The sequence below is a fragment of the Ptiloglossa arizonensis genome, chromosome 7 (genome assembly GCF_051014685.1).
Source record: "Ptiloglossa arizonensis isolate GNS036 chromosome 7, iyPtiAriz1_principal, whole genome shotgun sequence".
NCBI classification, from domain to species: Eukaryota; Metazoa; Arthropoda; class Insecta; order Hymenoptera; family Colletidae; genus Ptiloglossa; species Ptiloglossa arizonensis.
This window is the reverse complement of record NC_135054.1, coordinates 6,720,962-6,737,625: the sequence shown is the minus strand read 5'-3', so window position 1 is coordinate 6,737,625 and position 16,664 is coordinate 6,720,962. Positions and strand designations below refer to the sequence as shown.

Sequence of the window (16,664 nt, the reverse complement as noted above, 5' to 3'; positions counted from 1 at the left end):
CTTTTTATGCGGTGTTTTGGAAAGAAAGGCGGTTTGACAGTATACCTTTACACTCCGGCACTGTGATACGGATGGAGGGAGAAGAGGCATTTCATTCCTGACGAAGAAATTAGATTTGCTTGGATTTCGTTCTACATGGACGGCGAAGGGGCATCAAATGTAATGCTGTTTATAGTTACTAGTTCCCCCCTCCCAAAATCGCATGGGTACAGTTATTGTAGGAGTTTTAGTGGGTAGGCATCACATTCGGTATCTCCAGGTGCGGAGAATCCTAGACTACACCTCGATTCCATCCGAAAAGGGTCAGGAGAGACTTTAAAAAATTTCCCCCACAGAAAAAAGATCTCGCATGAAAGTGCCGAAACAGAATGATTTCTTTACTATTTATTACCGCTTCAAATGGCACTATTTATTACCGCTTTCTCGATAACTGTCCAGGTATGGTCTGAACTCGCAGACCATACACCCCACACTATTGTATTTCATCAATTTTTTTGATTGAACGGTACATGTAAAGTTGGGTCTCGGTTCTAAATTCCACAACGAAACACGGTAACACACTATGAGTTACAAAAGTTTTGATTAAATGCGTTATAAGTATTTTATTCTCATTACGAGGTTATTAAACCAGGTCTTAAACTAATGCAATGTCTTGCAAGATAAGTATGTGGAAATCTTATTTATATTTTGTGCACTACCTTCACATTATCTTGAGTCAGTGCCAGAACTGTTGTCCACCACTGATTCCCTTCTAATTAACGAATGAATTTTGCACTATATATCTGATACGCAATACCTTAATGCGTTGTGAAAATCGGTTTAATGTGTTTACTACAAATGAACATTGTTTCTTCAAACTAAATTGGGAATTAAAAGAGTACGTGTTCTAAATTTACGCTTCAAAAAAATGAAAAAATAGATGCCAGTGAAACATATTCGAGACACTATATAAATGTCTAATAGGATTATTAATAGAGATTAAATACGTTTGTAAAATACACGTCAACGGTGGTTTTCAAAACTTGTAAAAGGTGTTCTTCAATGTTATAGCAAAGTACAGTTTGGTCGATCGAGAAGAGAAATTTTGTAAAAATTTTTGGTTGAGAGGAAAGACAGGTTACTGTCTAATCATTGAATGTACGCATGCAGTGATGGAATTTTTATACTCGATGCAACAAAACGAGTCAGTAGATGTAAACAAATGTATGTGATCGACGCATGGGGGAGACAAAATCAAACTCACAGTCTGGCGCCTTCTATTAAATAATTGCCACACTAATATTTATTTTTCTATATTGATTCGTCTTGTTGGACCGAGTATAGTTTGCGCATTTTTACAATACCACGGTGTAAAAAAGAGAGACGGACCGACTGCATTCAGATTCTTATAATTTTAAAGACTAGGATGAGAAATAATTTGTTAAGTGAGTCGAGTGTTCTGGTTATCATAATCGGTGAAGGTTGAATCGTTATATGTGTAAGCGTCGTTTGTTCATGCAATCATCATTGTTCATGCACTTTATCATTGCGGACACTTCGGAATAATTTTGTGTTATCACATATTGAGTGCGTAAGTTTTGTGTTGCATTGACCAAAAACGGTGCCACAGTTGATTTCAAATAACAAAAAATTATACTTAAGAATGGTAGAGGATGTTGTGTGCGAGGATGCTATACTAAGCAAACAGGATACTTTTTTAAAGTCTGAACTTTTAGGACATAATGTAAATGAAAAATCATATAATCGCGAAAAACCTTTTAACCCAAGTTATACGAAAAATGAAAACGCTGTGCGTGATGCTGTTGGAAATATTTATGTAATATACAGTCTACTTGTGCCATAAAGCACAAGAGAGTATTTATAAGAATCGCGGGGATACTGGAATTAATTCAATGAAAACGTGGTGACTTATCTACTTTCACAAATTCAATTAATGAATTTGTGAATGAGTTGTTTCAATTAAATTCAGTGAATTTAAAAAAATTCTTTTTCTAAATACACGTCTATTCCCTAAGAACGAGTCTCGCGCAATCTTCGTAATCGTGTTCGCGTAATTGAACTATTCTTACAGATTAGAACGTTGTTGTACCAATTTCCGCAGACAAAATTTAATTGTGATCGCCATACGATTAGATTATTCTACAAAAATTACGAGTGCACGCTCGTTGTATATGTATGCAGTTGATCTTTCGCATTGACTGTTCGGTGCGACAACAATAAAATGAGATTTGTGAATGCACGCTGTAATCAAGTTTGATTGCTATTTCAGCGAATACACAAGCGCGGTTCCTTTTTTTTTTTCTTTTACGTAATTTTCGACATACTTCGTTAGCTTTTGAAAACTTCTCTTCGCTTTACAGTTGGATAGAATCTACGTAATGTACCACTGTCGTCGGGAGGAGGACAGCATTTTCCTCGCAACGAAAAACGCAACAACTCGTTTAAACGATTCCTCGGAGTATATTGATTGTCGTATCTAAAATTCCGGTATGGAATGTTGAATGCATTTGGAAGTGTGATGTGCGTCGTTTCCCAGTATGATAATTCGGTGGTATCTTCTTTAAAATCGCTCGAACCGAACCGTTTGAGAAATTTATGTATTTCAACATCTGGCAAGAGGTCGAAGAATGGTCCGGATCTTACGATAAACGAATTAAATTCGATACTTCTGTGGTAGACGAATTGTCAGCGAATGTACCGTACGTTTACTCGAATCGTATCGATTCTCCCGCCATGTTGTAAAGGCTTGGTAACGGTGGCCAATATGCACGACAAATAATACCGTCTTCCTAATGTACGATATTCAATTGACGTTTCTTATTCGCAATGGTTTTGGTTCAAAGAAGAAAAAAACGTTCTTCTTTCTCTCGATTGGAATTACCGCCGCGAAATTCAACAAGGAAAGCAAGGGATATAAGTATATACGAAGCGTTCGTTGCAAAACATTGCGCAATGCTTCGGCGTATAAACTAACAACAGAGACGAACAAAACGAGTGCATTTGTATTGGGTCGTTTCATACGTCTTCGTATATTTTTGTTCGGGTAAATTGTATTTGAAGAAGTATACGCATAGTCGTTTTCTTGTACGATTTTTTGCCATCGTTGTATCAATTCTTCGATACCTTTTTTTTATAGAGAGCAGTCTGAAGGTTATCTCTAAAATTTAGAATAGTTAGAGAGTATATAAGAAACAATTGAATACTTTATTACAAAACATTGTTATAACGCCCATAAAGAATTTAATACTTTTGTCAAATTTAAGAATATGAATGTCAGTTTGATGCATTTCAATAAATTCATTAACTACAACATAAGTTGCTCTTCTTTCTATACATTGTTCCTATTCCCTTCCTGATCCTGAATATTAAGTCAAAAGATTTGCAAGTTTCAACAGGCGGAATTTTTTGAAAATAATGTCATTTCGAAGAATCGAAATGAATAAGTCCTCAGCGACAATGTTCTCTTGATACCAAAGTCTGAAATTCGGGCATAAATTTTAGAAAATGATCGATTTTGGGAGTCTTGGTCTCAGGAGTATACGATATGCGAGGAAGTGGCACGATTTCGCGGATTTTTAGAAATGACGTCAAATTCCAAGAATTTCCAGGAATTGAGATTTTGCGGGATTTTCGAACGAATTTCTGAACTTATGCTAGATTTTTCGTCGATTTTGGGCTTTGGTAATAGGAAAACATGATACTCGAGAAGGTATTCTTATTCTGGAGATTTTTGGAAATGACATCAAATTCCAACAATTTGCGCTAATTGAGATTTTGATAGATTTTCGATTGAATTTTTGAACTTTAGCCAAATTTTTCGACAATTTTAGAACTTTGGTAATTTAAGAAATTGGAGGCAAATAATGGCTAAAAAGAAGCTTTTGTTGTTACTAAAAACGAATTTATTGAAAGACATCAATACATCGGTGATACAATGTTCCCAATATTAATCGAACAATGTGCATCTTATTTATATATTAAAAATGATCGATTCGCTTATAGCAATTAATTTTGATCGAGCTTCGAGGTACAAACGTATTTCTTCATGTTTTAAATCATGGTAAGTAACAATTGTTTATTAGATACATTAATTTACCATTTGTTTAATTCTTATAATGTACACAATACGCGTAGAAGTTGCATTTTTCACTTAAATGCGCCGAAATTCAATTAATCACTTTTCTAGATAGAAAAATCATCGTGATGAACACTTGTGAATCGATTGCTCGCAGCAACCTCCACGTGGTGAGACCTGGTAATCGGTATTGTTCGCGACAATACTAATAATACAGTATTATTTGAAAATTATTCGGACTGGAGAAACGATGGGTTGAAACGGACAGCGTAAGGATATGGCGACCGATAGACTTCAAAATGTAGACTTCTTTATTCGAGAGCTTGGTATGTTTGTATACGTGTTATATTAAAAAATAGTACGGACTGAAAAGTTTCACACGGTTAGTTTTCCGAGTAAGTCTTATCGAGAGGGCGTTCGCCGAATTCGAGCTTGGGAATCGGAATGCACTGTTCCGAGTGGTTCAAGGTAACGAATATATTCGTAGAAATTAGATATTGGGGAATTCGTCACACTGACTACTCTATTCCTTCGCGACAGGACGCGCTTTGACGACTGTTCTTGATTGCCAATAATTGCCAATGATGCACAAACGCTCTTCTTTCGTACTTTACTATATATCCTCGCATGTATTCATTCCCTTTCATTCTAATTCTCAATCTCTCTCACTCTATGCATCTGGTCACGTACGCTGAAAATTTCCTAGTACGGCACAATTTAAGAGTGTATCTTTCTAATCAGAGTATAGTATTAGTTAATAGTCCGTTTTGAAGCCAGTGGATTTACGTAATATGATCGTTGATTTATGTAATATTGACTATAGTGTGGTATTTCACATTTCATTAGAAGTATTGCGAGCTCCCGAAGTAATTCCAAAATACTACCAAGGTAGTAATTTGGAATCTACACTTTTGATGTTCGAATACTATGCGTGTCTCACAGCTAGATACCATGAACTCAGATTGGTTTAAGCATAATTTTATACATCGATAATTTATTTTCAAATGTTTCTTTACCACGCCTTTCCCCAATAAAAATAGTTCTTTTGAGTTGTTCGTATTTGGATTTAATGTGTATCTTGCACGTTAATATTCTATGAAATATGCATTCAAAATATTTTACTGACATGGAATGTTTAGCAATTCGAAAATTCAAAAAATGTTGCTGCACAAATGTATATTAGTCGATAGGTTAATATGAAATAAATTATAATTGAAACGGAAAAGTAGAGTTCCCAAGTGTAAAATCCCTGAAACGGATACATCGAAAGTAGATTGACAGCCGTTTACGAAGTAATTGTCATTATCGATGCGTTTGAAATTTTCTGCCGAAATTCCACAAAACACTATTATAACAATCGAACTTTTTTTATTACAAGTCACGGATGATAATTTATTTATAAATTTCATACTTTTAGCGATTAGCTTAATGATTTATCCATTTTTATAAAAGGTTTAAGTATACAAGTGTCAGTATACTGCAAAACTCTTAGTGTTTTAGCACTTTTTAATTTATAATTCTCTATTATAAAAACCGAGATTAAGTTCAAAACGGAACTTTCGACGCGTTCAATCACATTGCCACAGAGCATGTGCCTGTTACGTTGATTAAGCGCTCTTGCCGACAACATCAAACTGCAAGATGGCATAAATAAGCGTTTACACAATCAACGAACGGCGTGGTGGGGACACAACAGTGGAGACTCTATCCGCCAAGCGTTTAAAGGTTCCGCAATATAGTATGAATTTTATTCAGTCACCGGTACTGGTCATTATCGTTCAGTGTGATATCTAAAGAGTTTGGAAAGGTAACCAATCAGTCGAATTTACATGTGGTATTTCGGTAACTTCATTGAATAGAAACAATCTTTGACGATCGCTCGAAGTTTTATTTCCTCGCTAGAACACGCTACCAGTGACGCTTTGTTTCGCGGAATAAACAAGACCTTTTGTCCAGAAAAATGCCTATTTGTAAGTGTGAAAACCGATTGCTAGAGAAGAATCACGTGTGCCAGTTAAAGTCCTCTGTCAAAAATAATGAACACGAAAAAGAGACAAGGTATGTATGCTTAGTTATATTTTTCCTTTTTCGTACGGCGCAGGGGGGGGGGGGGGCTAACGAGGAGTGTGCAAGTCTATTGAGTAGTTGCCTTTATAATGCTGCATTTTCTTGAACCGGATGACTAAATCTACAAACGCGCAAAGTTTTAACTGAATCAATGACCCGAAGGATTTGTACTCTTCTTGTAAGCTGCCTAAGCTTCGATTTTATACAAATGATACTCGACTTTTTTTCGCGAAAAGCAATTTACTTTTTTTGTGTTATTACTTTTTGAGTACAATTGAAATCTTTAATGATCAACTGCATGACTTCAACGATTTGTACAGTTTTTTTCGCAAGGATGCATCTGTCCGGTTCAATCGAGCATTTTTGCCTCATTCTGAGCGTTTTGCTTTCACTTGCTTGTTCCTATTTTTTACATAAAACTTCACAAATATTATTACTTAGATAGATGACAGCTTTTCTGCTATCGCATGATATGTAATAACCAATATAAATACGAATAATTTATTCCATACGTGTACCTTATCTTTGTCGGTTGTGAGATAAGGCAAGCAGCTGATAATGTCTTACTCACTGTAGCTGTATCTCACTCACTCTCGGTAAATGCTATTCACATTCCTCGTTATGCAGCACGTGCGACACTGTCCTTCAATATGAGATTGATTCTTGGAATGAAAACACTACTATTCCCGAGAACTGTTACAGTTTCTGCTGAAGTTAACAGCTATTTTTGAATTTTTGTTTAATGAAAAATATGTCTGATATTATTATTATTATTATTATAGATAGCTGAGGTAAAGGTATCGGATTACAAGTATGAGTTATATAAAATTTTAAAACAGTATTCAGTCTGTATTTCAAATACTGTTCGTTCTAATAATCTTAGCTTTCTTTTGTAATCTTATCTTACATTTTTGTTATAAAATAAATGCACGTACTAGGATCATACGCATTGCTGCTATTGGCTGAAGACAATAGATATAGATCGATAGCAGTTATTTTAATTCGCAGAAGTATTAATGTAATCTTTGAATGAACGATTCGTTCATAGGCTCGTACGCAGTTAACTAAATAAGCCCAGGTAACGGACGATTTGGTTAGAGGCACATAAGCGATGAAACGACTTGCGTCGCTTTCAAGGTAACATATTATACGCGTCAATTTTACATCGGTAAATTTATGCGAAAACGAACGTTGTTGGAATGAATCAACGAACGTTTTTCATTGGTTACGGAAAAATACAGACATTTATTGAATTAATATATTTAGTATACAATGAGGAAAAAAATATAACGTAATATTGATACAGAATTACTTATTTGTTCAGTACAAATAAAAGAAGTAAGTCGTTAAGGAAATCCAAACAATGTGAAATTCATATGAATAACATTTTTAATTACAAACCTAAATAAAAGAAACAAGATTGTGCGAATACAATCTAATATAATTTGAATATAGTTATTACTAACCTTACTATACGGTATATTCAAAACTAACAACAACAACGACGACGACAACGACAACAACAATAATAATGGTAGTATCATTGAATTACTAGAATACTATTAATTCTACGAATACAATTAATGTGTAAATATGAATATATGTGTTAAGCAATAATAATTGTTATAAACAATATACACAAAATTGTTGATATAAAAGTTTTTGTGTAATGAATCGGGAAAAAATTTACTTTCACAATTAAAAAATTGAAAAGTACGTATCGTACAATAATTCTGTGATTCAATTACATATCGGTTAATAATTTGGAAATAATTGGTAAAATATCTTGATACTTTATACTTTGTAACGTTATCCACTTCGTCCGATGCAAAATCTCAATAAAAATACAGACCTACATCACAGCTCTTTCTGTACCTGTGATATGTTTTATTATATTTACGATAAACTATTTAATCTGTAGGTTAATTTCGATTACCTAATTTTCCGTGTAGTTTTGTTTCGTCATGATAGTAATCATTGTGTCTGTCTGATTCGTATTATCAGATTATCTGATACGCAATACCTTAATGCGTTGTGAAAATCGGTTTAATGTGTTTACTACAAATGAACATTGTTTCTTCAAACTAAATTGGGAATTAAAAGAGTACGTGTTCTAAATTTACGCTTCAAAAAAATGAAAAAATAGATGCCAGTGAAACATATTCGAGACACTATATAAATGTCTAATAGGATTATTAATAGAGATTAAATACGTTTGTAAAATACACGTCAACGGTGGTTTTCAAAACTTGTAAAAGGTGTTCTTCAATGTTACAGCAAAGTACAGTTTGGTCGATCGAGAAGAGAAATTTTGTAAAAATTTTTGGTTGAGAGGAAAGACAGGTTACTGTCTAATCATTGAATGTACGCATGCAGTGATGGAATTTTTATACTCGATGCAACAAAACGAGTCAGTAGATGTAAACAAATGTATGTGATCGACGCATGGGGGAGACAAAATCAAACTCACAGTCTGGCGCCTTCTATTAAATAATTGCCACACGAATATTTATTTTTCTTTATTGATTCGTCTTGTTGGACCGAGTATAGTTTGCGCATTTTTACAATACCACGGTGTAAAAAAGAGAGACGGACCGACTGCATTCAGATTCTTATAATTTTAAAGGCTAGGATGAGAAATAATTTGTTAAGTGAGTCGAGTGTTCTGGTTGTCATAATCGGTGAATGAAATCGACCAAAAACGGTGCTACAGTTGATTTTAAATAATAAAAAATTATACTTAAGAATGGGTAGAGGATGGTGTGTGCGAGCATGCTATAATAAGCAAACAGGATTCTTTTTTAAAGTCTGAACTTTTAGGACATAAATGAAAAATCATATAATCGCGAAAAACCTTTTAACGCATATTATGCGAAAAGTGAAAACGCTGTACGTGATGTTGTTGGAAATATTTATGTAATGCAAATATTATTAATCCTTTAGAGGCCAGAGTTTGTCCTAGTCATATTTAAAATTTATGCTTAGATTTTCAGGCTTTATATTTTTAATTATTTTTATGTTTCATTTCAATACTAGTTTAAGAACGCAGTACTTAGAAAAGAGAATGTGTCTTTTAAACTATACCTTAAATTTATTCGGTTACAGCTATAATAAACAGCTAAAATATAAGGAATATGTAAAAAAAAGTTGCCTTACAAATAAAATAAAAATTAAGAAAGTTTTGCCATTGCATTAGTATTGTGATTTGTTTCCTCATACAGATATTCGTTAGCGAGGGGGACATCCCTCTAATAGTAGGGATAAACATTTTAATTGAATAATAGAGATCTCTCTCACACATTAAAAGTAGTTACCGTACTAATATTCGATTATTTAATTGGCTTAATATGAACCTTATTTAAACTGTTAACTGTAAATGTTTTTACAATAATCTCAAAGTGTAAACTCAATTTTCATGTTCAATATATTTTTTTACTAAATCATAGTTGATAAAAGAATCTGGAAAAGTATGCGTAGCATCTTCAAACATTCTAAATTGGGATTACTATAAAAGTTTTGATAAATGAGATACAGAAATAGAGTCATTGCTAGATAGTGTAAAGAAAGAATATAAAAACTAAAAAAATATTCGAGTTCTCGAAATATTTAAAATTTTTGGACAAATAAAAGTTCATTCTTTCTCTTTAGTTCTATTTGATCAAATTTGTCGTACAGCTTATTTTGCAAATTGGAACAACATTTAGTATAGGCAAGAGTTATTCAAATTATTCATTTCTTCGTATAAAAGATAAGACGTGATATTCTTTCTATCAATAACGTCTTAGTTGCGTTTCTTATGTTTCTAGATACCCAGATGGATCTGTGCGTCTGCGAAATCCTAACATTGAACTCAGTGCTCAAGATGTACTGTATCATTTAGCTCTAGGCAGTGGCTCTCATAACCTCGTGGAAATGTTCGGTGACGTAAAGGTAAATGAAAGTAGTACATTCTTTACGTGCCTTAATCTTTCTCACACGATTCTCTGCTACGAATCTCTTTTACCGATATTTCTTGCATACCCAGCGTTGTATGTATTACCTTGCCTATTGAAAAAACGAGATTTTATTGATACATTAAACTGTAATTAGTTAAATTGTAATTCTGACTAAATTTTCTTACAAATTTAGGCCTAGCTTGTATTAATATGTTCATTTTCGATTGACATTTTGCTGCACGTACGTTTCATTTGCTTATTCCAGTGAACACGTAAATGTTTGCATTATCTGCGAGTGACGTATTGTAGTCGCAAGGCAAATTGTTAAGCTTCACAAGATGATGTGCAACGTAACGTGAGAGAGTAAACTTGAAATTCCGTCAATGATGTATTTCACGGCCGTATTTACAATTGACATTGCACAAATTATGAGTAGAGGGGAAAATGTTGTAATCGAAACCAGTTGATGTTTACATATGTTTACTAGATAGATTCATAAATAATATTAGCAGTGTTCAGAAAGTAACGACCTATTAAACATATCTATCCATTACATTATAACATTATACATGCAGTAAAAGACAAAGAAAATAGCTAAAATTACTGATTTCTGCTGTTATCAGTTTTTAGGTGCTAGTTTTATTTTACGTGAGTTATATTCATCCCTTCAATTTATCCGATAAAAAAAAAATGCATATTAATCATTACAGCAAAATGTACACTTTCCAAATTTTAATCAAAAATTAAAAGGAAACGTTTGATTTACAAGGTATAACCTATAATTCGAACCATATTTCACGCGAATGTATGCCGTGAAATAGAACAATGTTACAGTTAATTATGATACATTTTCTTCTATACGTGAGGGGTTTGTTAATCAACAAATATTTATCTTCAAATTTTTGCTTTACCGGGCGAAATTACTTTCCTGCATTTCTGAATTTCTTCTTGCAAAAATTTGATTTGAATAAACGCTCTAGACAATCAGTTTGAATAAATATTTAATGACTCTAAAATCAGCGGAACAAGCCAGGTTCGTTTCCACATTATGTATAAATTATGTTCGATTAATTGTGTAACAATGCGTGGTATTATGTTACGCATTAAATATTTGTTGGATACGTATTTTTCCTAGCTCTTTTTATGCTATCAACGAATTTGTGCTTCCAATATACTCCAATATTTCACCATTAGAGAAAGTAGTGTTTTGTGACCCAAATAAAATAGTACTCTAAAATCGGTATGTGTTTCTCAAATACACAAAGCTGGTAATCCTAGAAATATTATTTTGTATTGTATAGACTTCAACTGTGTGTTTTATTCATGGAAAGAGCAATTCCGCCGTTGCAATTTTCAAAGAAGATTGAAAATCAAGAGACTTCGAGAGTACTTTTTAGTTTTATTCGATGCGCTCGACCGTTCAACCGTTTTAGTGATAGGAAAAGTTCCTTTCTTTAATTTCACAATTTATTGTGCAATAATTACATCTCAAAGGTACAGAAGATACGAAAATTTGTTTGGGGCAAAAGTTATTCGATATCAAACCGTCAGATCGTGCTGTGATTTATTTGTCGTTTCAGTAACCCTCAAATAACTTGTAAAGGTCAATTTAGAATTTTTTAATTGAAACCTATATTTTCTACTACATATTGTTGTAGCTGACATCGAAGCACACTCATTGTACTACCTAAACGTTATCAAATGGGGTATATTTACAAATAATAGACGAGAGGTAGTATCGTTTATCTATTGTTTCTTAATACTTCGCTTTGTGTTTTAAACGTTAGTCGCAAAAAATGAAGAAACTTATAAAATATTACGATTTGCCTAACGCATTTTCAGCAGTGACAAAAACGATGGATAGTGGAGTAAGCCTTACACAGATATATATTCTTTTTTCCAGTTTGTGTGTATGGGTGGAACACAAAAACGTATGCAACAGTTTGCTAATTACATAAGTCAGGAAATGGATGTGAAACTACCGGTTGGAACGACTCTTCGTGATATTAGTCAGGATTCAAACCGATATTCCATGTATAAGGTCGGACCGGTACTTTCCATTAGTGTAAGTATATTATATTTAAAAAAAATGTTGTGGTTCAAGTATTTTACAGCAATATTTTCCAAATTGTGTGTCGTGCGATTTGAACAAGTATCCCATGAAAATGGTAGTAAACAATCCTCTCTATGTATATTTTAATCTCATGTTCTTTTTTCTTTCTTATAAAATATACATGAACATTAATTATATATATGTCCACTTAAAAATTCGCATAATATGTAAATAAACGTAAGTGATTCGTAAATATATTGTTAGATCAAAAGTGTTTCATGTCTAATAAACTTTTTTTCTATTTCTCATTATTGATTGATCTGTCACTGTTTTTATATGACTAATGACTACGTGTACACTAAGTCCTTGACTTGTGTCAGTAATTTGTTCCAAATCTTTCTGCATTCGTTGAATTATATAAATAGGTTAAGGAGAACGTTACATAATAATGCTTGTTTAAATTTAAATAAATCGATTGTTGATGTTGAAATTGTCGCGAAACATGTGGCGATTTTATTCTAAGAACTAGAATAAACTCTCGAGCTCAAGTTTCATAGCCCTTGACAAGAAAAGAGAATAAATATAGTGATTGTAAGCGAGACAAAAATAATATGCGAGGTAAGGATGGTCGATCGCGAACATTTCAAAGGAACATTACACGCATTATGGTGAATTGTTTAATTAAAAAAATAAAAGATACATTTTTCCACTCGATCTTTATAATAATGGTATCACAATGGATTGGTGAGGTTCTCCCGATTAAAATGAGTCCAAACAGAACGTGAATTTTATTCATAATGATTTAAATACCCTGGGTAGCGAAAATAATAGAATAGTGGTAAAATTTCGCCAATTAATGTGGTGTTTGGACTTGTCGGATTTTTACCGACAATATATTACCAATTTTTTTATGCAATTATTATAAAAATCAAGTTTGCTTGATTTATCTTCTTAAGTTTTAATTTTTGAACGCGTCAAAGTGTCCTAACCCCTTAAACAATACTAATACTCTCATTCTGCAAGAAACAAATGTCAAGTGCCTAAAACTCTACTTAAACATCTTGCTAACCTAGAAGCATCGTATCTTAAAAAGCTAAAAAGCATTGAAATGGTTAAGAAAAACATGAACTGGCTATTCGATAAGAACTCCTAGTTGTAAATTCAACACATTCTTAATATTCATGCGATGTTTAAACGAGCACCGAACGATCAAGTTTCCTGTTTAGCATGGAATTGGCATCGCATCGCTTGGAGTTCTTCTCCATGAAATTATGAAGCTGATGTACCACGCAAAAGTGAAGGATCCGGTATTTTTTAGAATCGGCACTTGCGGTGGAATCGGCCTTGAAAGCGGTACCGTCGTAATTTCCGAAGAAGTAGTCGATGGAATGCTGAAACCTTACTTCGAATTGGTAAGAAATTCTTATTGAAATTGTGAAACATCTAAATGTCATGAGGATATCAATCGTTTCTTTAATTTTATATCTGTTAAAATGGCTGATAAGCACTGATAAGCAAAGGCAATTCATGTACCATAGGTACATGATGGAATTCTTGTACCATATTCTAGAATAGCAGAATAGGAATAATATTATTTTAATCTGTAATTGGTACAACTAAAGAAAAACTTGTGCCTGCCATATCAATAAAACCACAGTTTATTATTTCTGAAATAAAGGTATTTAAGTTGTAGGCATCAACTTACAAGAAGCAGTAAGGTGTATTTGATAAATGATTTATAAGTTGCATAATTTTTAAAATATAAAATGCTATTGCTATTCTAACTCTTAAAATATAATTCTTAAAGAAAATACATTTACTATCTAATATGTAACATTTCTACAAGTACAAATTATCATATATGCGTATGGGAAGAAGAATATTTTCGAAAGTAAAATTTACTGGAATAAAATTTAATACTTTGAAGTCAAATATAAGAAATCCTATTTTAATTATTGTTCATTTTGGCAAATACAAAATGTATATTTATTTTATCAAATTGTTCGATAAAAATTTATTCAATCGAAATGTTTAACGTTATTCCTCAACGAATAAAATGATTCAGCTGTTTAAAGTAATTGCTTTCCAATTATGAAACAAGATTGTATATTTATATGTGTTCTGGTTCAAAGATGTAAACACATTTAAAAAAAGTTAACTCCTTTTTGCACTATGCATGTAATTAGATGAACAATAATTTTTATATCTAATCATAGATCTTTTAAGTACAAAAATTTATAAGCTAACCAACGCGGATAAAGTGTATCAATCTGTTATTTATTAAACTCTCGTAATCGTCGTTTCTTCTCCAATAACTTAATAGAATATGCAAATAATACTTCGAATATTAATAATGTATATTCAAATGATAAAGGTTCCATTAGCTGACAATGTGCTAATAAAGCTTGTCAATGTATTAAGTCAAATCCTTTCTAATAAATAAGTTTATTTTTAGCCTGTTCTTGGTAAATTGGTAAGAAGGCCTGCCAAACTTGATCAACAACTTGCTCGCAAAATAAAGGCACTTGCGAATCCTGATGATCCTTATGATACTGTAATCGGTAAAACATTGTGTGCTAACGACTTCTATGAAGGCCAAGGTCGGCTGGACGGCGCATTTTGCGAGTATTCTGAAAATGATAAAATGGAGTACCTGAACAAGTTGTATGAAGCCGGTATAAGAAATATAGAGATGGAAAGCGTCCTGTTGGCAGCTTTCACACATCACGCTGGGATTCAGTCTGCTATTGTCTGTGTGACATTACTAGACCGTCTCAAAGGCGACCAGGTAATTACTCTGCGAACAAATAAATTTATGCGATTAAAATTATAGGAACAGATTCATAAGCTTATTTTTGTTTGCGTAAATGTTTGTCTTCTTACGCAGAATAATATAATCACTCGTATACGATTGACATTATTATATATTTCTAATAATCCATACGGACACACATGCGTATCGATCGCTGATTCAACTCAAATTCTGCTGTTTGTTTATCGATTTACCGAAAACAGTCGCTAATTCGCTGCTTGAATTTCCACGATTCGGCCGCGAAAATCCGTTCCTAGATTAATTTTTAATCTGTTACTATGTTCGTAGGTAGAGACACCGAAGGAAATTTTGAAGAAGTGGGAACAGCGACCGCAAGAGTTGGTCGCTCGTTACATAACCAAAGAAATTTCTAATTAGAAGGGCACCTCCTCCACAAATTTCATAAATCTAGCCTAATAATAAATCGCAAGAAATAAACTATACATATTATACGTTATACCATATTCATTATACATTATTCGTTATATGCTATAAGGTATGCGTTATACACTTTATATATTAACACTTTATGTTATGTTTAATATGTTTATTTTAATATATTTGAATAAATAGATGCTAATACTAACTGCAATATTTTTTGTAGATACTGTATTAATATTGTATTCACAGTACACGAGTGTCTAAAATATAAAAGGTATATTTTGTCAGTAGCTCAGAAACAAATTTAGTAGCTTGCAGATTTATCGAAGAAGCAACAGAACGATTGAACAATACATACAAGTTAGTTCCTCTTGTCGCCCACACGTTCATTGTATAATTTAGCGAAGAACTTTTCCGTGTAATGGCAGCAAGTCTCCAGGCGGCAAACATTTTCTAGTCGATATACCGTGCGACCATAGAGCACAAGAGTGTATTTATAAGAATTGCGGTGATACTGTAATTAATTCAATAAAAACGTTGTGACTTATCTACTTTCACAAATTCCAAATGTATTTGCAAACATAAATAATATTTATTAAACGAGAACATCGCAACTGTACATAAATTAGTGCATTAAGTAAATTGAAGTTCAAATTACGTGAAATATAATAGTTTAGTGTCAAAAGTTCGCATTGCTGTTGTTAAACTGATATTCTGGAATTCGGGTAGTATTCTACCGCATGTTGTACTTGAGTGTTAAAAATAAGAAATTCAGGACTTTCAAGGGAAATAGTACTCATCGAATGGAGGAAAAACATCCTAAGAAACGTGAATTGGAAAATTAACATTTTCGGGATTACAAATAATTTTCTGTTTCGGTCGAAGCGCGCTATTTTCTCGTCTGGTAGTCAATCGCAATATGAAAATAACGTATTACCTTACTATTTCTTTTGTTGATGTTTTCGAAAGGTTTTCTGTGTTCTCCTTCCACTTCTACAACTCTTTCAAAAATTTCTGGCTTCTTTCGCTCTGTATGCCATACTTTTAAGGTAGTATCCCCTTAGAAAGAAATCAAGAGGATTTCAATTGGATAACCGAGGAGAACCACCGAAATTCTGATTTAAGTATTATCGAACACTGAGTGCAAAACGAGCTGGAGCATACTCGTATATGAACTATAAACTATTATATATTGCACCTAATGCCCGATTTTGTGAACAAAATCGAAGTAGCGAAGTAGCTGTTTCCAACTTATCGTATTTATGCCGTGAAAAATATTCTCTCGACTCGCAGAATAATACTTTGGTAAAACTTGAGAAATGTTGAAGTTGGATTATCTCG

At 33.0% G+C, this 16,664-nt stretch overlaps 1 protein-coding gene across 2 annotated transcripts; it reads left to right on the top strand.

Annotated features, from left to right (window-relative positions):
* Nucleotides 1–5,817: 5,817 nt before the first annotated feature.
* Nucleotides 5,818–15,884, top strand: LOC143149543 (uridine phosphorylase 1-like). 2 transcript variants are annotated; one of them, XR_012992819.1, is made up of 7 exons: nucleotides 5,818–6,133; nucleotides 9,949–10,072; nucleotides 11,981–12,142; nucleotides 13,357–13,542; nucleotides 14,586–14,918; nucleotides 15,231–15,438; nucleotides 15,547–15,884. XR_012992819.1 is itself a non-coding variant. In XM_076317042.1 (6 exons), exons 1-6 carry the CDS (start codon nucleotides 6,036–6,038, stop codon nucleotides 15,318–15,320), a joined length of 993 nt encoding a protein of 330 aa, XP_076173157.1. In that variant the 5' UTR covers nucleotides 5,818–6,035; the 3' UTR covers nucleotides 15,321–15,534. The 2 variants fall into 2 exon arrangements, 1 of the variants encoding a protein (XP_076173157.1); XM_076317042.1 differs by lacking the exon at nucleotides 15,547–15,884 and having other exon boundaries at nucleotides 15,231–15,534.
* Nucleotides 15,885–16,664: the final 780 nt, after the last annotated feature.